Below are 27,320 nucleotides of genomic sequence, written 5' to 3'. Positions count from 1 at the left end.
GCTTAAGGTAAAGGAACCCTTGGGAGGAAGTGATCATAACATAACAGAATTCACCCTGTTGTTTCAGAGGGAGATGATTAAAATCAGATGTATTAGTATTACAGTGCAGTAAAGGGAATTAAAGGTATGAGAGAGGAGCTGGCCGAAGTTGATTGGAAGTGGACATTAGAAGGGATATTGGCAAGGCAGCAATGGCTGGAGTTTTTTTTTTAAACTTTTTTTATTGCATTTTTAAGTAGTTACAAAGTGAAGTATGAAAAAACAACATATATGACCCTTACCCCCTCCCCTTAACCCCTCCCCCCTGACTGCCCTATAGAAAAAAGAAAGAAAGAAAGAAAGAATGCCTGGTTATTGGAAGATCTCCACATGCTCCATGGAATTCGTAATAACTTTAATATGTATATTTATTTCTTTCCCCTAATAACCAATTGTTTCATCTTCAGAACATCTATATATTTAATCCTGTCTTTTGTAAATAAGGGCTCCAAATTTTCAGAAATGTTTCATATTTATCTCTTAAATTATAAGTAATTTTTTCTAATGGAATACAGCCATAGATTTAATTCTTCCAAGAGTCTATACTTAAATGTGTATCCGATTTCCAAGTAACTGCAATAGCTTTTTTGGCTACTGCCAGTGCAATTTTTATAAATTCTTTCTGATACTTATTTAGTTTGAGTTTCGGTTTTATCCCTTCAATATCACCTAGTAAAAGTAATATTGGATTATGAGGAAATTGTGTTCCTGTAATTTGTTCCAGTAAAAGTCTTAAATTTGTCCAAAAAGGTTGAATTTTAGAGCAAGACCATGTCGAATGTAAAAAAGTACCAGTTTCCTGGTTACATCGGAAACACTGATCTGATAAATTTGGATTTAATTTTTTTATTTTTTGTGGTGTAATATATAATTGATGTAGAAAATTATACTGCACTAATCTTAACCGAACATTTATTGTATTTGTCATACTATCAAGACATAGTCTTGACCAATTTGTTTCTTCAATTTTAATATTCAAATCACTTTCCCATTTTTGTCTTGACTTATGGACTCCTTGTTTAATTGCCTGTCTTTGAATCAAATTATACATACAAGATATAAATTTTTTATTATTTCCTTTTTGAATTAAAATTTCTATTTCATTAGATTTCGGCAATAACATTGTTTGACCTAATTTTTCTCTTAAATAAGCCCTTAATTGAAAGTAACAAAATAAAGTGTTATTTGATATTTTATATTTATTCTTTAATTGATCAAATGACATTAATATACCTCCTTCAAAACAATTCCCTATATATCTAATCCCATTTTGAATCCAATTATATAAAAGTTGATTGTCCATTGTGAAAGGAATAAGTCTATTTTGAATTAAAGATCTGTTTGCTAATAAAGATTTTTTTATCTCATCATCAACATTTATCTTATTCCATAAATCAATCAAATGTTTTAATATAGGAGATTCTTACTTTTCACGTATCCATTTAGATTCCCATTTGTATATAAAATCTTCTGGTACGTTTTCTCCTATTTTATCTAATTCTATTCTAATCCATGCCGGTTTATCTTTCTCGAAAAAAGATGCAATAAATCTAAGTTGATTTGCTTTATAATAATTCTTAAAATTTGGAAGTTGTAATCCTCCTAAATCAAATTTCCATGTCAATTTTTCCAACGATATTCTTGACATCTTACCTTTCCAGAGGAATTTCCTCACATATTTGTTTAACTCTTGAAAAAACTTCTGGGGTAATTGTATTGGTAATGATTGAAATAAATATTGTAATCTAGGGAATATATTCATTTTTATAGTATTTACTCTACCTACTAATGTTATTGGTAATGCCATCCATTTTTCAAGATCTTCCTGAATTTTTTTCAAAAGTGGTAAATAATTTAATTTGTATAAGTTTTTTATATCATTATCAACTCTTATACCTAAATATTTTATACCATTTGCTGGCCATCTAAATTGAGTTATTAATCGACATTGATTATAATCTCCTTTAGTAAGAGGTAAAATTTCACTTTTATCCCAGTTTATTTTATAACCCGATATTTTCCCTTATTCTTCTAGTCTATAAGATAATTTGCGTAGTGAATGTAATGGATCTGTTAAATAAAGTAGAACATCATCAGCAAATAAGTTAATCTTGTATTCTTCCTGATTAATTCTGAAACCCTTAATATCTGGGTCCATTCTAATTAATTCAGCTAGTGGTTCTATTGCCAACACAAATAAAGCAGGTGATAATGGGCAACCTTGCCTAGTTGATCTTGTTAACTGAAATGATGTTGAAATTTGACCATTTGTCACTACTTTAGCTTTGGGATTAGTATTTAAGGTTTTAATCCATTTTATAAATGATGTTCCTAATCCATATTTTTCCAGTACCTTAAATAAAAAATCCCATTCCAATCTATCAAATGCTTTTTCTGCATCTAAAGCAACTGCCACACTCATTTCCTCCCTCTTTTGTGCTAAATGGATTATACTAAATAACCGAGTTACATTATCTGCCGATTGTCTATTTTTGATAAATCCTGTTTGATCCATATGCACTAATTTTGGTAAGCATTTAGATAATCTATTAGATAAGATTTTTGCTATTATTTTATAATCGGTGTTTAAAAAGAAATAGGTCTATATGATGTTGGTTTTAAAAGGTTTCTATCTTTTTTTGGCAATACTATTAAAATAGCTGTTGAAAAAGATTCTGGAAGTTTATTCGTTCTTTCCGCTTGATATATTAACTCCATAAAAGGAGGAATTAATAAATCTTAAACTTTTTATAAAATTCAGGTGGAAAACCATCTTCTCCTGGAGATTTGTTACTTTGAAGTGATCCCAAAGCTTCTTCAACTTCCTTCAATGTAAAAGGCATACCTAATCCCCTCTGTTCTTCTATATTTAATTTTGGAAGAGTTATTTGTGATAAAAATTCTTCTATCTTAACGTCATCATTCTTTGATTCTGATTTATACAACTCAGAATAAAAATTCTTAAAAGCCTCATTAATTTCTAGAGGTTTATAAGTAATTTCATTCACTTTTGTTCGAATTGCATTTATTGTTTTAGAAATCCGATCTGTTTTTAACTGCCATTCAAGAACTTTATGTGATCTTTCACCTAGTTCATAATATCTCTGTTTAGTTCTCATAATTGCTTTTTCTGTTCGATATGTCTGGAGTGTATTATATTTTAACTTCTTATTAATAAGTTGTCTTCGTTTTTCTTCTGTCATATTTCTTTGAGATTCTTTTTCTAATTTTATAATCTCTTTTTCCAATTGATCTATTTCTATCATATATTCCTTCTTAATTTTAGAAGTATAACTTATTATCTGGCCTCTCAAATATGCTTTCATTGCTTCCCACAATATAAATTTACCATCAACTGAATGTAAATTTGTGTCTAAAAAGAACTGAATCTGCTTTTTCATAAAATCACAAAAATCTTGACGTTTTAGTAGAATTGAATTAAATCTCCATCTATAAATTGATTCCTCTTTATCTATCATTATCATTGTCATTATTAAAGGAGAGTGATCAGACAATATTCTTGCTTTATATTCCACATTTTTCACTCTATCTTGAGTATTTGTTGATAATAGGAAAAAATCTATCCTTGAGTATGTTTTATGTCTATTTGAATAAAATGAATAATCCCTTCCTTTTGGATTGATTCTTCTCCATATATCAATCAAATTTAAATCTTTCATCAATGATAGAGTTAATTTTGCTACTTTTGATTTTGTAATAGCCTTTGTTGATCTATCTAAAACTGGATCTAAACAAAAATTAAAATCTCCACCTATTAGTATTTTATCATGTGCATTAGCCAAATTCAAAAAGACCTCCTGTATAAATTTTACATCATTTTCATTTGGTGCATAAATATTCATAAGAGTCCATAGTTCTGAAAAAATTTGACAATGTATAATTAAATATCTTCCTGCCAAATCAATTAATACATTTTGTATTTTAATTGGTAAATTTTTATTAACCAAAATTGCAACTCCTCTTGCCTTTGAGTTAAATGAAGCTGCAATAACATTTCCAACCCAGACTATTTTTAATTTCTGATGTTCTATATCCGTTAACTGAGTTTCTTGTAAGAAAGCTATATCTATTTTCATTTTTTTAATATATGTTAAAATTCTTTTTCTTTTGATTGGTCCATTAAGCCCATTAACATTAAAACTTAAAAAATTCAATAAATTAGTCATTATTTTTATGGCTGGAGTTTTTGAGGAAAATTCAGAAGGCACCGGATAGATACATCCCAAAGATGAAGTATTCTAAAGGGAGGATGAGGCAATTATGGCTGACAAAGTCAAAGACCGCATTAATGCAGAAGTCCGGGTATAAATTGCATCAAAAAATTAGTGGGAAGTTAGAGGATTGGGTATCTTTAAAGAGCTAACAGAAGGCAACTTAAAAAAACAATAAGAGAAGAGATGAATTATGAAGGTCAGCTGGCCAATAATATAAAAGAGGATAACAGAAGTTTTTTTTCCAGATAAAAAGAAAAAGTGAAGCGAGAGTGGATATCTTGTCCACTGATAAGTGATGCTGGACGGCAGTAATGGGGTCAAAGAAATGGCGGACTAATTTAATACATATTTTGGATCAGTCTTCTCTATTACTAAGGGGAAGGTGCTTTGGAAGCTGAAAAGTCTGAAGGCAGATAAGTCACCTAGACCAGATGAACTATATCCCAGGGTTCTGAATGAGGTAGCTAAAAGAGATTGCAGAGATATTAGTAGTGATCTTTCAAGAGTCACTAGATTCTGACATGATTTCAGAGAATTGGAAAATTGCAAATGTCATTCCACTTTTTAAGAAAGGAAAGGGGCAGAAGAAAGGAAATTATAGGCCAGTTAGCCTGACTTCAGTGGTTGGACGATGTTGGAATCTATTATTAAGGATGAGGTTTTGGAGTACTTGAAGGCACATGATAAAATAGGCCAAATGGTTTCCTTGAGGGAAAATCTTGCCTGAAAATACTTTGGAATTCTTAAAGAATTAACAGGCAGAGCAGACAATCAGCAGATGTTGTGAATGTGGATTTTCAGAAAGCCTTTGACAAGATGCTGCATGTGAGGCTGCTAAACATGGATAGAAGATTGGCTGACTGGCAGGAGGCCACAAGTGGGAATAAAGGGGGCCCTTTCTGGCTGGCTCTTGGTAACTAGTGGTGTTCTGCAGGGGTCAATATTGGGACTACTTCTTTTCACTATAAATGTCAACGATTCAGATTACAGAATTGGTTTCTTTGCAGCAAAGTTTGCAGATGATACAAAGATGGATGGAGGGCAGATGGTGTTGAGGAAGGGAGTCTGCAGAAGGACATGTACAGATTGGGAGAATATGCAAAGAAGTGGCAGATGGAATATAGTGTAGAGAAGTGTATGATCATGCACTTTGGAAGGTCTAAAGGTGTGAATTATTATGGAAATGGGAAGAAAATTAAAAAATCAGAGGGGTAAGAGGACTTGGGAGTCCTTGTGCACAATTCCCTGAAGGCTAACTTGCAGGTTGAGTCTGTGGTAAGGAAGGCAAATTGAATATTAGCATTCATTTCAAGAGGACTAGAATATAAGAATGTGTAAGTAATGCTGAGACTTTATAATGCTATAGTCAGATCCACTTGGAGTTACATGAGCAGTTTTGGGATGCTGCTCTAAGAAAAGATATGCAGGCATTGGAGAGGCTCCAGAGGAGGTTCATGAGAATGATTACAGAAATGAACAAGCTAAGGTATGCTGAGCATTTGATGGTTCTGGGCGTGCATGTGCTGGAGTTTAGAAGAATGAGGGGAGATTTCATAGAAACCTATCGAATATTGAAAGGACTGGATAGAGTGGATATGGAGAGGATATTTCCTATAGTGGGTGAGTCTGGGACCCGAGGGCACAGTCCCAGAATAGAGGGACGTCAATTTAGAACAGAGATGAGGATTTTCTTTTGCCAGATGATAGTGAATCTGTGGAATTCGTTGCCATGAATGGCTGTGGAGCCCAGGTCGTCTGTCGTGTATATTTAGTGGAGGTTGATAGTTTCTTGATTAGCGAGGGCATCAAAGGATACAGGTTGAGAGGGATAATAGATCAGCCATGATGGAATGGCAAAGCCGACATGATTGGCCTAATTCCACTCCTTATGTCTAATGATTTTATAAGAAATCGGCAGGTAAATTATGACCATTATGAAGTATTATAGTTTAAGTATCTTTGATAATGTAACTTGGGAAGCCAGCCTCAACTGAAAGAATAATTTGAGAAATTCTTACTGCAGACATAGATTTTTATCTCTGCTATTACTGAAAGTACATATGAATATTTCCTTTTTTTTGTTCTTAACCGTAGTTCTGGAGCTAAGCAAAACTCGACATTATCATCTGATAAAATGTTTGAGGAATGGCTGAATGATGATAATTCTTACCAAAGGTAAAATGATGCACCTTACTTGTATCACAAAATACAGTATATTTGCTTTTGCTCTTGTTTTCAATTTAGAATTTGTGGCTCATTTTCTTTCATTATTTAAAGTGGTACAGGATGTGGTAGTCAGGATAATCGCTATGTTGGATTTGGAAACACTGTACCCCCTTCGAAAAAGGAGGACGATTTTCTCAACAGTGCCATGACTTCTCTTTATTCGGTATGAAATATCATTTGTTTCAGTTACAACTTCTGATACATGGTAGGAGGTTTGTGTGCTGCTAGTTAATATTAATTTAAATCGTACAGCAGCACTTAGTGACATAGTTTCCTCTAAATTTTATCTTTCAATTCAATAAAGATTTTAAATTAACCTATCTAATCTAAATTATGTACTCATAACGTAGATGAGTTAACTATTTTTATTGAAGAAAATTAGTCTTTTATTGGTTCTAACAACTTGTCTTTAGATTAAAGATTTTTATGCTAGTAATTGATTTTGAGGATGTGTTGCAATTTTTTTTACCAGAACAGAATGTGCAAATATTACACTGGGAGTGTTTAGTGCTCAAAAATTTAATTTTTTTTATGAAACTACCTTTCACAAATTGTCAACAACACCAGAAATTGTATTATATAGTAGCTTGTAAAAGTATTCAGCCCCCACAACTACTTTCACATTTTTTTACTCATTTTCATGGTTTAAAATGTATTGAAGTAGGATTTTTTGAACTGAACTACAAAACATTGTGCATTATGTCAAATCAAAAGAAAAATTCCAAAATCCATCAACAATTGACTAGAAATTAAAAACCAAAACTGTGAGGCTGAGAACTCACCCCCTTTGTAATTACTATGTTAACTTTCTTCAGGTCCAATATACTGTTACCTTACTAACTCGCCCAGTTTGTTGATGTAGAAAATTGAAGGATCATCTGTTTTCAATGAATACATAAGAATAAATACCCCCTCTCTCTGTAAGGTCAAATAGTGTGGTAAATTTTAACAGACCTAACCCAAAATGAACAGAAATAAAACACATTCAAGACAAATCAGGATAATGATAAGAGAGAAGCACAATCTGGGAATGGGTACGTCCATCTCAAAAGTAGTGAACATACCTCAAGAGCTTTGTGCAGTCCATTGTGAAAAAGTGGAAAAAATAGGAGACCACAACTACATTGCCTAAGCATGGCTGCCCCTCTGAACTTAGTCACAGGAGAAGAATGGCACTTGTAGAAGAGGCTACTATGACACCAACAGTCACTCTGAGTGAGCTGCAAAAGTCAGTGGTTGCAACTGGAGATGAAGTTCATGGTTCCACAACCTCTAAAGTCTTGCACCTAAAGAGCACTTATGCAAGAGTGGCAAGGAAGAACCCCTGGCTGTTTTAAAAAAAAGCGTGCATATCTTTGCTCAGAAGACTTTGCAAAGTGTCAATAAGAAGATGCTGTAAAGATGTTGAAGAAAGTCTTGTGGTTGGATGAGACAAAGTGGAACATTTTGTCTTCAACGCTAAGCAGTACCTGTGACACAGTTTGTGCATCAGGCAGGTAACATAATCCCTAGTGTAAAGTATGGTGGAGATAGCATCATGTTATTGGGGTGCATTTCAGCAGCAGGGACTGGAAATTGTTCAGGATTGATGGGAAGATGAATGCTGTCTAAATACAGAGATCCTGGACAAAAATCTGCCAGACACCTTAAACTTGGGAGGAAATTAACCTTTCAGCAGGACAACGACCCAAAGCACACTGTAGAGCAGCCATGAAGTGACTTCAGATGCAGAAAGTTAATGTCCTTCAATGGCCCATTCAGAGTCCTTACCTTATCCCAATCTAACATCCCGAGCCCGGCGCTAAAACATACGTTCTTAAGTGTTTTGTATGCATAGACAGGTAAAATATATACTAAGACAAACGTTTGACTAACTGACGCTTAATAATACTGGATGTACCTGTTCCAACTTACTTAGTAAGAGAACTTCCGATTTTTTTTCTTTTCCAATCTACAATAACCCACGCACATCCTCCAGTATACTTTAAATCATCTCGAGATTATTTATAATACCTAATACAATGTAAATACTATATAAACTAGTTGTTATACTGTATTGTTGAGGGAATAATGACAAGAAAAGTCTGTACATGCTCGAGCAGCAAGTGCTGGAAGAGCGCTTCTGCGTTTTCGCTATTCACGGATAAGGAGGGCGGACTGTACTCAGTTATGTGGACAGAGGGTTGGGGACTGAATACTTTTACAAGGCACTGTATATTAGTTTTAGGAATGGGAACATTTGTAGAGGCAAATGGCCAGTCTTATTCATTGCATACAATGCTACTAGCAAGTTTGTAAACCTGTAGAATTTTTTTCTATTTCTGTGTAAATATGACCTAAAACGTGATCAGATCTTCATGCAAGTCCTAGAACTAGGTAAAGAGAACCCAATTAATTAAATAACGTTAAAAAGCATTATACTTGATCATTTTCTTAATAAATAAATGAACCAATATTACGTGTATTTGTTAGAAAAAGTATGTGAAACTCTGAAGTAATGCCTTCTACAAAAGCTATTTGGAGTCAGGTGTTCCAATCAATGAGATGAGATTGGAGGTGTGGGTTGTAGAGGTGTCCTGCCCTATAAAAATGACACACAAAGTTAGGTTATTGACAGAGCCTGCTCTTAAGAGAAATCTGTTTATGTGCACAATGCCTCGATCAAAACAACTTTCAGAGAACCTTAGAAGAAGAATTGTAGAGATGCATGAAGTGGAAAAGGCTACAAAAGCATTTCTAAAGACCTGAGTGTACATCACTCCACAGTAAGAGACGTTGTCTACAAGTGGAGCAAATTCAATACTGTTGCTATTCTCCCTAGGAGTGGGCGTCCTGCAAAAATCACACCAAGAGCACAAGGTGCGGTACTGAAGGAGGTGAAAAAGAACCCAAGGGTAACATCAAAAGCCTTGCAGAAGTCTCTGGAACTTGAAGTCTCTGTTCATATTCCCACTAAAAAAAAACACTGAACAAAAACGGTATTCATGGAAGGACACCATGGAAGAAACCACTGCACTCCAAAAAAAAAAAAATATTGCTGCACATCTTAAGTTTGCTAAAAAAAAAAAACACCTGGATGTTCTACAATGTTCTTGGGACAATGTTCTGTGGACAGATGAGACAAAAATTGAACTTTCTGGCAGAAATGCACATTGCTATGTTTGAAGGCAAAAGGGCATTGCACACCAACACCAACTTCATCCCAACTGTGAAGCATGGTGGAATGAGATTCATGGTTTGGGGCTGCTTTGCTGGCTCAGGGTCTGGGCAATTTGCAATCGTTGAAGGAACAGTAAATTCAAAATTGTAGCAAGTTATTTTACAGGAGAATGTCAGGGTAGCAGTCTGTCACTGAAGCTTAATAGAAGTTGGATAACACAACAAGACAATGATCTGAAACATAAGATTAAATCAACAACAAAATGGTTTAAAAAGAAGAAAATTTGTACTTTGGAATAGTCGAGTCAAAGTCCTGACTTTAATCCTATAGAAATGTTATGGAAGGACCTGAAGCAAGTAGTTCACGCAAGGAAGCCCACCAATATCCCAGAGCTGAAGCAGTTTTGTAAGGAGGAATGGCCTAAAATTCCTTCAAGCTGATGTGCAAGACTAATCAACAGTTACCAGAAACATTTACATAAGAACATAAGAGATAGGAGCAGGAGTAGGCCAATCGGCCCCTTAAGCCTGCTCCGCCGTAGTTGAAATCATTACATTTTTCAGCCTAAGATGACTTCATATCTTTGTAAAATATAATTTTTAGTACTAAGTGTCTGAAGACGATGGAAAAAGCTTACAATTGTTTTGTGACTTGCATTATTAAATATTAGAAAATGAATTAATTAGCAATGATTTCACTGAATTAGATTTATCAGCAAATACAGCAGCCGATTTATGTTATAGAAGTGAGGTGGTGAAAGATGGTCTATTTTTTAAGAGGTATTCAGCAACGATCACTGGGAAACTACCTCAACTATTTTTGTATCACCATCTTCTCAAGTTAAAAGGTGGACTTCAAGTTAGTTTTTAATCCAAAAGATAGCATCACTTCCACTAAGTTTTTGTGTGAGCTGGAAGCAGGGTTAATGTGCAACCATTCTTTTGGTGAATGCACTCCCCCGAGTTAAAGCTGAGGTTGGGAGATAAGTGCAATATGATGAAGGATCCCAAAATAATGTTTAGGTTGCTTCTTATAAACTTAAGTTTTTAAATCTTTTTTTGCCTTGCCTTTTTTAGATACATGTAAAACTCCAAATACTAACTTTAATGTCTAATTGCATGTGTAAAAGTATGTAATATTTTAACCTTCATTGGGGTTTGACTGGTCATATCATCTTTACATTGTCCATCTGAGTAAAGAAAACCACATTTTCTAGCTACAGTCATTACTTAGAAAATAATTTAAATTTTAGTTTAAGTTAAAAAGAGGTGGCATGATCGTACAGTGGGGCAGCATGTTGGCGTAGTAATTGAAGTGATGCTTTATAGCAGCCAGTTGTACGGTTGGGGTTCAATTGCTGCCACTGTCTGTAAGGAGTTTGTATGTTCTTCTTCATACAATGTGTGTTTCCCCTGGGTGCTCTAGTTTCCTCATGTATTCCAAAGATGTACAGTTAAGATCAGAGTAGTGGGCATGCTACATTGATGCCGGTAGCATGGTGACACTTGCAGGTTGTCCAGCACAATTGTTGCCGATTTGATTTGGTGCAGACGATGTACTTTACTGTATGTTTTGATGTACAACATGTGACAAAGCTAATCCTTGTTTGGAGCCTGAGGGAAAAGTATTGGAATGCAGGCTTCATTTGATAATTTCTGAAACATAAATTATTATTGCTCACTGATTTACAGGGTTGGAGCAGTTTCACTGTTGGAGCCACCAAGTTTGCATCAGCAGCAAAGGAAGGAGTAAGTAGTTTTTGATTTAATCCGTTTTTTCCCCTCTAATACATATAACTAGGCCTCCGAATGAATAAGTGCAAAGGAGCAGTGTTTTTATTTGCAAACATAGAAATTCATAACATTAGTTAATTTATTTGGTCTTCTGAAGATGCTTGAAGTACCTAGTTTAAAAATACATAGATAGATGTGTATTGTGGCAGGAAAACATCTAAAAAGCATAAATAATTATTCTACTAAATTAAGTAGCTTCCCTTCCCTACTTTCCCTATTGTGACATGTTTGCTTTCTTTTAAATAAGGATAATGCTGAAGCAAAAATAAATTAGAAGAATTAGAATGAAAATATGTTGATTGAAGTAATCCATTTTATCTTGTTTAAACAGGCAGTAAAACTTGGAAATCAGGCATCACAAAAGGTACCATTCTTTTATTCTATAACTATTTTATATACTATATTGGGTATTGCTTGGTGTAACTGAGATGATTTAACATTCTATGGGTAATAAATAAGTATTGAAATTTGTTTTTGCCTCAACTTGAGCAGCATTTAAAATTTAATTCAGGTAAAGACATTGAATGTATTTGGGGAGTGTGGTGGGGGAGAAAAAAATTTGAACTTAGCTTTGCTGTCCAATTGTGCATGGTTTTACATCTCAAAATACATTTACTATTGATAATCTCTTAGTGGAAGCTGGGATAAAAATAGTGAATTTCTAAAAGGTACTTGTTCTGTCCTTATTGCTTTCTTGTTGGATAAAGGTCTGGGGCTACAAGCAGCAACCAGAGCCGGTAAACTTCCTATGTTCTGTGTGTCTTAAGCTTTAGCAGTGTTCATAAGCCATGTGCCTTCAATATTTTCTCTTACATTGGTCAACTTCACTTGATAATCCAACAGTAATTTTCCAGGCACTTACTTTAATCCAATTGTCAGTCTGTACAATTAGTACATGTTTCTTGTATAATCCGGTTGAAACTTCGTACTATAGCTGATGAGTAGTTCACCTACTTTGAGATCTAGTGAGTTTAAGATGTTTGGAACTGGTATTGACAGTGTAATGATGTCTGACCTGATTTATCACTTCTCTCTGTTTCTTCTCTGAATTTCAATTTTATTTTTATTCCAGTTCATGTTAAAGCTGTTAGAAATGTTGAAACAATGTTAGACTAATCTCAAAACATGATTTATTTTCCTTTACACTTGATGACCTGAAGACTGAATGCCACATGGTTAGAATTCTGGCTACTAGTCCTGTTAACTAACTATATCTTGTGTCAGTCTAGATACTGGACCTTAAGTGGACTGTTGAACATTTGAAATTGACTTGAACTTGCCAGTCATCAGATATTTTCCTATAATAGCCATATATCCAAATGCATCTGGTTAACAAGCTTATTGAAATTTTAATTCTGCTTAGTTTTGTATAAAATTAAATGCAATAGTTACATAACAAAATGCAGTATAGTAGCTTTATATCAACACACAGAACCTTTCCTGTTTTTATGGAAGAATGTTCCTAGCTTTATTATAGCTTTATTACAGTTTTAGAAGGAAGGCTTCAAAGGTCATGGTGCTTAAGTAATTGCAAAAGTTAATGGCTTACAAATGTGATTACATACTCATACAGAAATTCTTTACAATGGTGGAAGTTTAGCAAACTAGTCAATAATTTTTGTTAAATGAGCCTGGAGATTATCCAGTAAATTTTATGCTAATGATTGGGGGTAAAATTCAACTTGAGATTAAAAAAAAACTAGACCATCTTATTGTGGCTTCTGACTACTTTTGTTTAGTTTATACAAAATGTGACTGATATGTTATCTTTTTTGTTACAGTGAGATTGAATTTATCTCCCTAACCTGCCCCCTCTATATTTAAGAAATTAATATATGGAAAAAATAAAGCTTCAGAAGTTACTTGGAGAAAAAAAAATGGCATGAACCTCCAAGCTCTATTTGAACTGTTGTAATGCAACTTTGACCATTTATTGAAAGGTGTTTTAGAACACCTTTCTCAATTTGGGAAGGGGGGGTGGCTGTTTTTGCTGGTTGTCAGTATATACCATGTGCAAAGCTCATCCTTCTTGCATTGAGTCAAGGTCGGAGTGCAGCAGGATAGACGCCTGGCTAAAGTCTTTCATGCATGCCAAGAGCCTGCTGCATTGGATTTGTATTTATGTGCTGTCTGCATGTAATATAAAATGTGGTAGAAATTCATGACGAGACTGAAGCAATTATATTCTTGAGCTATTTGCTTCCTGTTGTTGTACATATATCTATGAGAGATTTTTGAATACTGATGAATTCTTTTCTTTTTAATAGGCAGCAGAGCTCGGTCAGACAGTTAATGAGAATATGATCAAACCTGCTCAGGAGAAGGTAATATGTTACCCCTAAGGAGAGTAAACTATTGATCTATCCACAATTTATTTGGAAAGTTGTCTGAAATTCTGATTTAAGCACAATTTTCCAAATCTGTATGCATGCTAATGTATCATATACAAAGAATAATCTATTAGACCAGATATTTTTGTGGGCAATCTGTTGACATTCACCATTGGTTATGTCACATGCACAGTTCATCTGAAATGATTTCTATATAACTTGCTTGAAGTGCATGCTAATATCTTGCAGCACAAGATAACTGGGACATGAGCAAATGGGCTTATCGTTAATTATTTCTCAAACCTATGTGATTTAACAGTTATCACTATTAAAAGCTCTGAAGCAGTTCATAACTCATCTTAAATGTACTATTAAGAAATAATAGGAATGATACACAGTCAGTCATTGATCCTGTTACTCATCCAATCCTTGGATAAAAGAATATCCACAGACTGATAGGGTTAAGAATTGCAAAATCTTGGAATGCTTGAGTTTTTTTTTTAAACAGCCCAGTCCGAAATGGCTATCCACCTGTCATAGACTTCTGCAGCTGGTAGAATCAGCTTTAATTTGGTTTTCATAATGTTTATTTAGTGAGATTGAAATTCATTTCTCTAAACTCTTTCCTGATCTTTCATCCACCCAGGGTCCAATCTGATTTGTCATTCCACTGCCTTTAGGACATATAATTCCTGTGCCTAATAAAGTGGCCACTGAGTATGTTTGAGGTCTTCTGCTGCTGTAGCCGAACCACTTCAAGGCTCAATGTGTTGTGCATTCAGAGACACTCTTCTGCTGTGGTAACACATGCTTGTTTGAGTTGCTGTCACCTTCTTGTTAGCTTGAACCAGTAAGGCCATTTTCCTCTGACCTCATTGACAAAGTGTTTTTGCCCACAGAACTGCCTCTCACTGGATGTTTTTTGTTTCTTGTACTACTCTTTGTAAACTCTTGTGAGACTGTTGTGCGTGAAAATCCCAGGAGAATAGCAGTTTGTGAGGTACTCAAACTACCCTGCCAGGCACCCAAAGTCACTCCATTGTCAGTCACACAGATCACATTTCTTCCCCATTCTGATATTTGGTCTGAGCAGCAAATGGACCTCTTGTGACCATGTCTGCATGCTTTTATGCACTGAGTTGCCTCTACATGATTGACTGATTAGATATGGTCACTGAGGGTATTTTCCTTGAGTCTGGAGGGTAAAGTTGCTTTCTGCTCACTGATGTGTTCCCACTGTTCAACTGCAGTGATGTGCTTCCTGTTGTAATCTAACCTCCTTGTTATAAAGCACAATATGTCCTTCATCTTCCTAATTATTTGATCATCTTGGAAGTTAACAGACTGCATTTTATGGATAAGTACACTAATCCTGCTATAAACCCATATTAATTATGCTTCTTTTTGAAAGCAAGGTGAATATTCCCAGATACCTTTTCCCCCTCTCTTTTCCTACCTGCATAATCAATTTATATCCATTTGTAGACTTTCTGTGTTACTCTCTGATTTGCTTTCTCAACAGACATTGATATGGCAGCAAGCATGGACAGACAACATTGGCTTTTGAGTGATCATACTGGGCCTTGATGCATCCCAGTAATGATGGCCAACTTGAAATTAAACCATTCATTTATTGTAACCCACAGTACGTCTTGGATGTATTGGCTATATTTTCTGTTTCACTACCTGTGATTTTTATTTAATGATTTTACAAGATCATGTCTTTAATAGATTCTTGAGTATATTCTAACATTCTTGCACCCCCCCCATTGAATAATATGTTGCCCTGACCACCTTAATATGCAAAAACAATAATTCATAATGCTTTTTTTAAGAATGAATATTAACCAGGATGCTAGAAAGGTAACTGAGGTATTATTCTTATAGCAGAAACAGGGCCTCTATCTAAAGCTGATACATGGCATTACTATTTTAGGTCTACGTTAAAGCTTCACATTTGTGGTAGGAAGAGTTCAAAGTAAACTATTATTGAAGTACATATGTGCCACCTTTAACATGAATATGCAGAGAATACCTGGTAAACTCAGATTTAGCCAATATCTGAATGCACTGAGGAAATCACAGATCAGCACACCATAGTGCATGGCAATGAATTTCCTAAATCAAAAGTAAATCTGGGTCCCAACCATAAGAAAGTGTTGAAGTTAATATTTCTCACCCCCTCACTTGTTTGTCATGCCCATTGCAGTGTGTGCCTGACATGCTAGGGGATAGAGCACAGTAAATGTTCCCTATCAATGGATAGGTGCAATTTAGAAGTTTAAAACAATGGCACTTTGAATTCTGTCGGTTGCTGATTTGACTTCACTTGGTGTCTTAAACAATTGTTTGGCATTCCCTGCATAATATAAAATCATGCCTTATGGCACTAATTTAACTTTTAACGGGGGAAGGACTGGAAATAACTTTCCCAAAAACTATTTTTATCTTAAGATTTCTCTTTCATTCTGTCTGCTTACAAAAGGGCTATATCATATTTGGTTTAGCGAGATGATAAATACAGCTGTGTTCAGGTTCATAAGTAACTGAAAGCAAATTTTTTATACAGGTGAAAGAAGGAAAATTTTTAGATGATGTTTCCGTTGGCATGTCACAGATTGCTAATAAGGTATGAAGAGAGTTGTAACTGAGCATGAATCAAAGCCAGCTTTCATATTTTGTGCACCTGCTGCTAGAAACTCAGTATTAAATATACATTATACATTTTTTTGGATATGGTTTAATGTCTCACTAACAGTGTTAAGCTAATGTGTGAAATGGGTAAGTTCAGAAACACTATTGGTTGCAGTTGATTTGTTACAGTTTACATAACATTCATCTTGGATGCACAGTTGCCAAATATGAAGTCTGGCTTCTGACAACAAGCTGTTTCAGTTTGTGCTAATGTTTCCTTTCCCCTTTTTTGCTATCATTGGTAATTGCTGTGGTAAGTGCATCTAGTGAATATTGTGTCAATTAAAATTAAACAATTCCTTTTGTCTGCCACCTTTCTTGTAATTAAAGATTCTCTTATTATTTGTGATTTTACCAATAATAAATGATATTTGATATTTACCAATTTTCAGCCTTCTAATTTTTACTTCCTTATTTGCACTGGACCCCTGCTCTGGTAACTTTGAGTCCAAATACGAAGTATTTGTTAATTTCTGTCTTTTCCTTTCCTTTGACAATATTAGTATAAGAAATACTTATTAGAATAGCTTCATAGTTTTTCCCAGCTGATGATTTCGAGAAGTGGTTACCATGTTTAGAATGCAGAGGATGAAGGCTAAACATGATTTATTATAAAGTATATTCGTTAAAGTTGCCGACATTATTTTCTTAGTATAATTCATAGAAAGCTAAATGTTAATATTTTGTATTTGTTAGGTATTTGTACATAATTTATTCTATTGTGATGTGTTTATTCATCTTCTCAATACTCATAGGTACAGGGAGTGAGCATGAAAGGATGGCAAGATGTCAGTTCTTACTTTACCAACAAAGAATCTGTTACTCAAAGGTAATGCATAAACATCCCAAATTTCACAGTACACAGTCTTTTAATGTGACATGTAAGATTAAGCATTTTAATTAAAAATGCCATCTTAATGTGCATTTATAGTGTGACTGTGAATATAGATTACTATTTTACAGCTTTTCATCTTTCAAATGGCTGATGCATTACTGTTCATTTATCAGATGGCTTGATATGTTTATATTACAGCCACTCAGTTGGTGAAAGCTACCAGAATAGTGGATTTGAAGATGGCTTCTGGGATAATTTTGGTGTCAATGGCAATTCTCAAGTGAAAAGTCCCCCAAGTACAAATGTTTGGGGATCTGGTGAAAAAAAGGATGATACCTGGGGCACAGTGGATGCCACAATAAAGCAAAGTGATGACTGGGACAACTGGGACAATAACTGGGCTGCAAGTGGAGAAAGCAAGAATAAAAAGTCACAGAAAAAAGAAAGCAAAGGAACTGTAGATGATGGTTGGGACAATCAGAACTGGTAGCTCGGGCAAAGTGCCTCATGTTAATAAGAGCTACCGTTCACTTTGCTTAACTTTACTTTGTTGCTGTCATAAGTCACTTGGTTTTCCTGTCATAAAGAATCAATGTTTTGGAAATGTATCCTTAGAGGCTGGTTATATGAATCTCTCAAACAAAAGAAACCTGCACAATGAACAGTCAGTATTGTAACCAGAAAAAAAGTCCCCTTGGTATGTAGTTTTGGTTCAAGTGTTATATTTTTACACTGAGTGCATTTGACAATACATTTTTCTATTTAAGGGAATGTTTTTCCATTAATTCACAAACTTATTTTTATGTACATAAATGATTTTTAGAAATCCACAGGGTATCATGGCAAAACAAAAAATCAAATTTAATTAGTACAGTGATTAAGATTTCAGCTCAGGTTTTCTTTAAATGCAACAAACATAGCATTTGCTGCATGTGCTATACTGTGCCTGTCTGCATTGTTAATATGTGAGGTTGTGCTGAGCAAGTAGTGCTTGCAAGTTCATATTTGATGTTCTCTATGATAACTTTAGGTTTGGTACTTACCCAATTGAAATAACATTTAAAATTTTTCTCTCTAATAATGACTTTTCTTTACCTATGTTCCAACTCCACTTTACCTGTCTTACCAAGCAATCAGTAATGTTGAAATGGCGAGTATCAGCAAATGAATGAATGTTACATTTATTCTGCATTTCTAGTCTACTAGACTTGTACAGCCATTAAGAGATTAACGCTTTTACGGAAGTAGTAGATAAAGGAATGTTTGAAATTATTGAACGTTCATTTGCTAATGCTGAAAGTAGTAATTTCTCCCTTTGTATCTATTTTAAGAATGTTTTATTTGGATTATTTTATTAGCTATTATCGTCAATTTAGGGTAAATGTCTCTATTCTTGCCTTTCAAATGTATGACACAGCATATATTAATACACCTTTTGTTTGTACAATGTTCAGAGCTCAACTCCATTCTCTGATCTTTGGCATATACTCTTCAGAAGTATGTTGATCTACAACTGTGGTAGCATTATGTCTGGTCTGCTGCTGTCTTCAGAACTTAGCCCCAAGCATTCCAGTTGCTAGTTATGTGAATGCCAATCGTGTATAAACCATTGGTCTTTAAGTATTGGGGGGGGGGGGGTGAGACACTGTGCAATATCGAGCATGCTCAACAGGTTAACCTATCTGTAACTTGGGGATAATACAGCCTTTATGATCTAAAATCTAACAAAGTTTGCTGATATGGATATCTAGAAATATACATAGCAACTTACAAGTTGCTAATAACTTTGCACCCATTTTTGTGTGTGATTGCCTTTGATGTATGACAATAAATCAGTTTAAAAATGGAAGTTTTTCCCCTCAATTATCAGCTTCCAGTTTATTTGTAAATTTCCATTTAGTTTGGTACACTTCATATTTTGTCTGGAAGCTTATTTGGCACAGTTATTTTGAACATTGTAGTAAAGTTAATTCAAAAAGTCAGCTTGTTGGAATAAAATGAGTTTCAAAATTATTTGTAGCTTTTCATTCATGGTTGAAATAATTTTATTAATTTTCATCCAAATTTTTGTTGCCTCACCGGAGCTTGCTTATTTATTTATATTGACATGTTAACAAGTTATTGATGTGAATGAGATTTTAACCTTGTGTAGGAGTTCTTATGTTACACATAATGTAATTTTTTGGTATTTGCTTAAGAGACCTTTCTCACTTTTGAAGTGTGATATAATTTAAGTTGGAGAATGTGCTGCCAGTCTTCCCATTAACCACTTGGGTCAAAGTACTCTTTTTCCAAAAGAGAATATTTTGGAGGAGCTTGAGCTCCAATATTTTCATATAGCTGTAATTATTTTGTAGTCTAAAGTGCTGAGAATTTTTAGGTTGACATTGTCACCTTGTAATATTGGAATTATTGACTTATTGCCTCATTTTGAATATAATTTTAATGTATTTGAATATGCCATATGCCCACTTTGGGATAATGAAAGTAATCACCACTCAGCTCTCAAAATCTGAATCTGAAACTCTTTACTAACCTTTCATGATTTTGAGAATTCATGGCTAGGTAATCTTTGTTTTGTGGGAGTAGTTGTTATCCAATGCTTAAAAGATTCCACAAATACTAGAATTCAGTGTTATAAGACCATAAGATATAGAAGCTGAATTAAGCCATTTGGCCCATCAAGACTGCTCCACCATTTCATAATGGCTGATCCAATTTTCCTCTCAGCCCCAATCTCCTACCTTCTCCCAATGACTCTTCATGCCCTGACCAACCAAGATCAACCTCTGCCTTAAATATACATAAAGACTTGGCCTCCACAACTACTTGTGGCAAAGAATCCCACAGATTTACCACTGTTTGGCTAAAGAAATTCCCCCGCATTCTGTTCTAAAAGGACACCCCTCTATTCTGAGACTGTGTCCTCTGGTCTTAGACTCTCCCACCATAGGAAACATTCTCTTCATTTCCACTCTGTCAGGGCCTTCCACAATTCGATAGGTTTCAATGAGGTCGCTCCTTATTCTTCTGAATTCTAGTGAATAATGGCCCAGAGCATCAAACAGTCTTCATATGACAAGCCCTTCAATTCTGGAATCACTTTTGTGAACCTCGTTGAACCCTCTCCAGTTTCAGCACATCCATTTTAAGATAATGACTCAGAACTCTTCACAACACTCCAAGTGAGGCCTCACTAGAGCTTTATGAAGGGAATCCTGCACAGCAACTCCCAAGTGTTTACTGATGTTTTTTGTCTCTCCCTCTCCCAGAGTAGTGTGCCCTCTTGCTTCAAATTATTCACCTTTGTACCAAAAAAGACCAAGGTAACATGCCTGAATGACTGGTGTCCTGTTGCATTCACCTCAATAATAAGCAAATGCTTTGAGAGGCTGGTCAAAGATCACATCTGCAGCTTGCTACCACCCAAACTGGACCTCCTACAATTCGCCTACCGAAACAATTGATCAACAGATGAAGCAATAGCCACTGCTCTACTTATCATCCTTACACATCTGGAGAAGAAGGATACTTATGTGAGAATGCTGGATTACAGTTCAGCATTCAACACCATAGTTCCATCCAGGCTCGACAAGAAGCTCAGAGACCTCGGCCTTGACCCTGTTTGTGCTGCTGGATCCTCGAATTTCTGTCAGATCGCCAGCAGGTTGTAAGAGTGCTCCAACCTTCTGACTCTCAATACAGGAGCCCCTCAGGGCTGTGTACTGAGTCCCCTCCTTTACTCCCTGTATACCCATGACTGTATCGCCACCCACAGCTCCAATCTGCTAATTTGCTGATGACACTACATTGATTGGCCTTATCTCAAACAATAATGAGGTGGCCCACAGGGAAGAAGTCCTCTCTCTGACATGGTGGTGTCAAGAAAACAACCTCTCCCTCAATGTGTCAAAAACAAAGGAGCTGGTTGTGAATTACAGGAGGAATGGAGACGGGCTAGCCCCTATTGACATCAATGGATCTGGGGTTGAAAGGGTAAACAGCTTTTAAGTTCCTCAGCATCCGTATCACCAAGGACCTCACGTGGTCTGTACACACCAGCTGTGTGGTGGAAAAAGGCACAACAGCACCTCTTTTACCTCAGACGGTTGAGGAGGTTTGGTACAGGCCCTCAGATCCTAAGAACTTTCTACAGGGGCACAATTGAGAGCCTAGAATAGGAACTGTACCTACCTTAAATGCAGGACTCTGCAAAGTGGTGTGGACAGCCCAGCACATTTGTAGTTGTGAACTTCCCATGATTCAGGACATTTACAAGGACTGGTGTGTAAAACGGGCCTGTAGGATCATTGGGGACCCGAGCCACCCCAACCACAATCTATTCCAGCTGCTAACATCTGGGAAATGGTACTGCAGCATAAAAGCCAGGACCAATAGGCTCCAGGACAGCTTCTGTCGGGCCATCAGACTGATGAACTCGCTCTGACTTGACTTATATTGACTGTTCTATTTATTATAAATTACTATGATTGCACATTGCATATTTAGATGGAGACGTAACGTAAAGATTTTTACTACTTGTGTATGTGAAGGATGTAAGGAATAAAATCAATTCAATTCTAGTTCCTTTTGTGCCTCAGATTTTTGTATTTTCTCTTAATTTAGAAAATAGTCACTTCCTGATCTTGTATTCCATCTGCCATTTCTTTGCCCATTCTGTCTAAATCCTTTTGTAGCTCTCTACTTCCTCTTCACAACATGCCCCATCCACCTATCTTCATGTAGTCTGCAAACATTGCAACAAAGCCATTAATTCCATCATCCAAATCATTGACATAAAACATAAAAAGAATCAGTCCCAACACCGTCCCCTGTGTCACTGACAGCCAACTAGAAAAGGCTCCCTTTAATCCCACTTTGTATCCTCCCTATCAGCCACTGCTTTATCCATGCTAGAATCTTTCCTGTAATACCAGGGCTCATAGCTGTTTAGCAGCCTCATATGGGCACCTTGTCAAAGGCCTTCTGAAAATGTAAGCAACTGTCTTTGTCTAACCTGCTTGTTGTTTCTTCAAAGATTTCCAACAGATTTTTCATGGAAGATTTTCCCTTGAGACCTTGCTGACTACAGCCTATTTTAGCATGTTCCTCCAAGTACCGTGAGACATTATCCTTGATAATTGACTGCAATATATTTCCAAATACTGAGATCAGACTTCCTGGCCATAAGTTTTCTTTCTTCTGCCTCCCTCCTTTCTTGAAGAGCAGAGTGACATTTGCAATTTTCCGGTCTTCTGGAACCATTTCAGAATCTAGAAGTCTTGAAAGATCATTACTAATGTCTCCACAGTCTCTTCAGCCATCTCTTTCAGAGCCTTGGGGTGTACTTGCCTACCTTCAGACCATTCAGTTTGCCAAGAACCATCTCTCTCTCTAGTTATGGGAACTTCACACACGTCATGACCCCTGACACCTGGAACTTCCACGGTGAAGGCTGATGCAAAATACTTACTCAGTTCATATGACATTTCCTTATCTACTTTTCCAGCAGTCTGATATCCACTCTCATGTTTTTAACATTTTATGTATCTGAAGAAACTTTTTGGTATCCTCTTTGATATTATTGGCTAGCTTATTTTCGTATTCCACCTTGACCTTAATGATTTTAATTGCCTTCTGTTGGTTTTTAAGTTTCCCAATTCTCTCACTTCTCACTAATTTTTGCTCTGTTATATGCCCTCTCTTTAGCTTTTACATTGGCTTTGACTTCTTGTTAGCCATGGTTGTGTCATCTTTCCTTTAGAACACTTCTTCCTCTTTGGGATGTATATATTCTGTGCCTTCTGAACTACTCTAGCCATTCTAGTCATTGCTCCTCTGTCGGCTTCCCTGTGTTCTTTTCCAATCAGTTCTGGCCAACTCCTCACTCTCATGCTTCTGTAATTCACTTTATTCAATTGTGATACTGATACATATCTGACTTTAGCTTCTTCTTCTCAAATTTCATGGTGAATTTGATCATATTATGATCATTTATCCCTAAGGGTTCTTTAAGTTCTATAATCAAATCTGTTTCTTTGCACAACACCTTATCTAGTATAGCTGATATCTGGTGGGCTCAACCACGAGCTGCTCTTAAACAGTCGGCTAATAGGCACTCTTGAAATTTTCTGTTCTGGATTCCACTTCCAATCTGATTTTCCCAATTTACTTGCATATTGAAATTCTCCATGACTGTTGTAATTCTGTATTGCTCTTTAGGCATGTATTTTTTTTATCTCCCACTGTAATTTGTAGACCATATCCTTACTACTGTTTGGGATCTGCATACCACTCCCATTTTTACCCTTGTTGGTCCTTGGCTCTATCCACAAAGATTCAACACATTATGACCTCATGTCACCTTTTTTTTTAATGACTACATTTTTTACCAACAGAAGAATGCCACTTCCTCTGCCTTCCTGCCTGTCCTTTTGATGCAATGTGTCTCCTTGGACATTAAGCTCCCATCCATGATTCAGTGATGTCTGCAACATCATACCTGCAATTCTGGAACTGTGCTACAAGTTCATATATCGTATTCCGTATACTGCCCATGTTCAAATATAACAGCTTCAGTCCTGTATTCACCCTTTTCGATTTTGTCCACCTTTTAGGTTGCAACTTCGGTTGGCTACAATTTTGCCCTATTTTGCCTCTTCACAACACATTGCTTCTGTTTATAAACCAACTAACTAATCTTCAGCACTGTCATCTGCCTTTCCTATAATATTTCTTGTGATATTTTTGAAGAATTTATGCTCATGTGTTATCTCTAAACTGCAAAGTTTGTGACGAAATACTTTACCAAATAGTTGTCATTAAAGTTCACAAATTGCTGTTTTGTAGCTTTTAATATGCTACTGAAGCATTTATGTACTGGCAACCAATGTAACATTGGAAGCCTGCACCGCATTGGATCTTGATTTAGGATAGAGGTAAGTTGAATGATGGATTTCAAATTGTGTCCAAAAGATGAAGTGAAGATTCTTGAAGAGGAGCAATCTTAGTGAAATAAATGTGAAGAAACCAGTACCGGAGATACTGAATTAAAACAACAGGTGCAGTGAAGAAAAATGGTAAGTGAATGGAATTTTTTAAATGCTTAATTTCATACTTTATATCCAATATTTTTTCTTGATTGTGCAAATACTGATTATTATAAAATACTCATTTGTCTTGACAATATCTCCCACTATCCATCCATTAAAATGCTGTTGTTGCTCTTTCCTTCTCCCTAATCTTTTTGCCCTTTTAAATGGTTTTGCTCTGTCACAATACGTGCCTTTTCTGGGTCACAGTAGAATTTCAGTAGAGTTCCACCCATCATTGTTGGCTTTAGAGTTTTGGTCTTTTGGAAGTGACTGATGTTTTTCTCTTTATTTCTAAACTTATAATCAGCTTTTTGCTTTTACAATTGTATGCTTCTGTTTAGTTATTCAGCTGGAGTGGATGAATATCATGGTTTATTAGGGCAATTACCTGGTTTTCTGCATTAATTACTCATAAAATGTGGTCACCTAAGTCACAATAATAGACAAACAATTGTACATTTCATCAATAGTAAGTACACCATTTAAACAATCAGTCTGGGTTCAAAAAAGTATGCAAACTTCTGGGATAATGTCTTCTATAAAAGCAATTTGGAGTTGGGTGTTCCAATCAATGAATGCTGAAGGAAGTCAAAAAGAGCCGAAGGGTAAAAGCAAAAGAACTGCAGTAATCTCTGGACCTTGCTAAAGTCTCTGTTCGTTTGTTCACTATAAGAAAAACACTGACCAAGAATGGTATTCATGGAAGGCCACCACATCCGAAGTTTGAAAAAGACCACCTGGATAGTCTACAACACTTCTGAGACACTTCTGTGGATGGATGAGAAAAAAGTTGCTTTTTGGCAAAAAGGCACACTGCTATGTTTGGAGGAAACCAACATCAAAACCTCATCCCAACTGAGAAGCAGGGTGGAAGGAGCACCGTGATTTGGGGCTGCTTTGCTGCCTCAAGGCCTGGAAGGCTTGCAGTCTTTGAGGGAGCAATGAATTCAATATTGTATCAAGACATTGCAAAGGAGGATGTCAGCGTAGCAGTCTGTCACTGAAGCATAACAGAGGTTGGATGGTGCAACAAGACAAAGATCCAAGACACAAGAGTAAATCACCAACAGAATGGTTTAAAAAGAATATCTATGTTTTGGAATGACCAAGTCAGAGTCCAGACCTTAAACATACTGAGATGCTGTGCCATGACCTGAAGAGGATTGTTCATGCAAGGTATCCCAGAAATATTGACGAATTGAAACAGTTTTGTATGGAGCAATGGTCTAAAATTCCTCCTCACCATTTTGCAAGTCTGATCAGAAGCTACAGGAAATGTTTCATGGAGGTTATTAATGCAGAAACCACTTAATTGCAAAGGACTCACAAAATGTAGTGTGTGTGTGTGTGTGTGTGTGTGACCACCCTCCTTTATAGCTGTAAAGCCTGGGTAACCTACAGCCGTCACATCAAATCCTTGGAGCGCTTCCACATAAGGTGCCTTCAGCGCATCCTGGGAATTACCTGGCGTCAGCGGGTGCCTCACACTGAAATACTTGTAAAGACCAACTGCAGAAGTATTGAGGCCATGATCACCCAACATCAGCTGCAGTGGCTGGGGCACATGAAAAGAATTGCCCCCATGTTGGCTACCCCACAGGGTGTTATACGACCAGCTACATCATGGTCGATGCTCAGCTGGAGGGCCAAAGAAGAGCAATAAGGATCAGATGAAGAATGCTTTAAGAAGTGCAAGATCAGACCCGAGGACCTGGAAGATGTTGCTGCTGACCATACCAGCTGGAAACAGCTGTGTAGGGATGGGGTTCGTATTCTGGAGATGGAAAGAACAACCAGAAGACAGCAGAAGAGAACCAGGAGAAATGCAGCCATGGTTGCCACCACCACTACTGCATATACAAACGTTTGTACATGTCCTACCTGCAATAGAGCTTGTGGGTCCAGAATAGGAGTGTATAGTCATCAAAGATCTCACCGTTAAAAGGAGTGGACATCGTCATCGGATTTGATGGACAACCGAAGAAGATATATATAGTGTGTGTGTGTGTGTATATGTGTATTTATAAAATGTGTGCGTGTATATATTTTATTCTCTCACTCTCTCTCTCACTCACTCACTCACTCACTCTTACTTGAAGTGTTTCTTTGCTATAGAGTTCTGTGCCACAAGGTGGCACTTAATTGGTTTTGCAAGTGTGACTTTGAATCCATCTTTTATTTACCTACAGCTTACTTTTTTTTAAATGCATCATATAGAGGAGATATATGGAATACATTTTTAGAACTATTGTAAAATTGAATTTAAAACTTTTGTACACTTTCATAACTATCTGTAGTTCTTAACTGCATAATACAGGTCTTTGATTATTTTATAGATGGATTTTGATAACAAAATAAGTGATATTTGTTCAAGGTCATTGTAGATTGACAGTGGTCAAAGTGGTTATATTGTTCAGCTAGCTTCATCATTCTGCACTGGCCTCCTTAGCATTGTAGACATCTTCAAAAGGCGATTCCTAAAAGAGGTGGCATCCATCATTAAGGGCCCCTATTACACTTGACCTGCTCCCTTCTTATTACTACCATCAGAGAAGAGTACAGGAGTCTGAAGACATGCAATGATTTAGGAACAGCTTCATCCCCTCCACCATCAGGTTGCTCAATGGATGAACACTACCTTGCTGTTTCCAGTCTCTCTCAACATTATTTATTTGTAATGTATTTCTGCCTGCAATTTATAGCATTTTTTATGTATTGCTCTGTACTACTGCTGCAAAACAAATTTTTAAACGTATGTCAGTATATTAAACCCGATTCAGATTCTGAACACCGTTATGCCAATTAGAATAAGATAGTTAGCTTTTCTGAGATTGTGATGGACACAATCACATCATTAGAGTTTGTGAACTTTATAATAATGAGCAAATTTAATTTTTCTATTTTTTTGTCAGGT

General features: G+C 36.0%; 1 protein-coding gene across 1 annotated transcript in view; it reads left to right on the top strand.

Annotated features, from left to right (window-relative positions):
* Positions 1 to 21,876, top strand: part of arfgap1 (ADP-ribosylation factor GTPase activating protein 1) — a 64,022-nt gene extending 42,146 nt beyond the window's left edge. The window contains exons 6-13 of the mRNA XM_059980612.1: positions 6,369 to 6,449; positions 6,552 to 6,663; positions 11,352 to 11,408; positions 11,785 to 11,817; positions 13,721 to 13,777; positions 16,353 to 16,412; positions 17,233 to 17,306; positions 17,511 to 21,876. Coding sequence (XP_059836595.1) covers positions 6,369 to 6,449; positions 6,552 to 6,663; positions 11,352 to 11,408; positions 11,785 to 11,817; positions 13,721 to 13,777; positions 16,353 to 16,412; positions 17,233 to 17,306; positions 17,511 to 17,802 — 766 coding nt within the window. The 3' untranslated portion in view covers positions 17,803 to 21,876. The remainder of the gene's footprint in view (positions 1 to 6,368; positions 6,450 to 6,551; positions 6,664 to 11,351; positions 11,409 to 11,784; positions 11,818 to 13,720; positions 13,778 to 16,352; positions 16,413 to 17,232; positions 17,307 to 17,510) is intronic.
* The last annotated feature ends 5,444 nt before the right edge of the window (positions 21,877 to 27,320 follow it).

The sequence above is a fragment of the Hypanus sabinus genome, chromosome 9 (genome assembly GCF_030144855.1).
Source record: "Hypanus sabinus isolate sHypSab1 chromosome 9, sHypSab1.hap1, whole genome shotgun sequence".
Taxonomy (NCBI): Eukaryota; Metazoa; Chordata; class Chondrichthyes; order Myliobatiformes; family Dasyatidae; genus Hypanus; species Hypanus sabinus.
The sequence above is the reverse complement of the archived record's forward strand: the minus strand, read 5'-3'. Positions and strand labels throughout refer to the sequence as shown.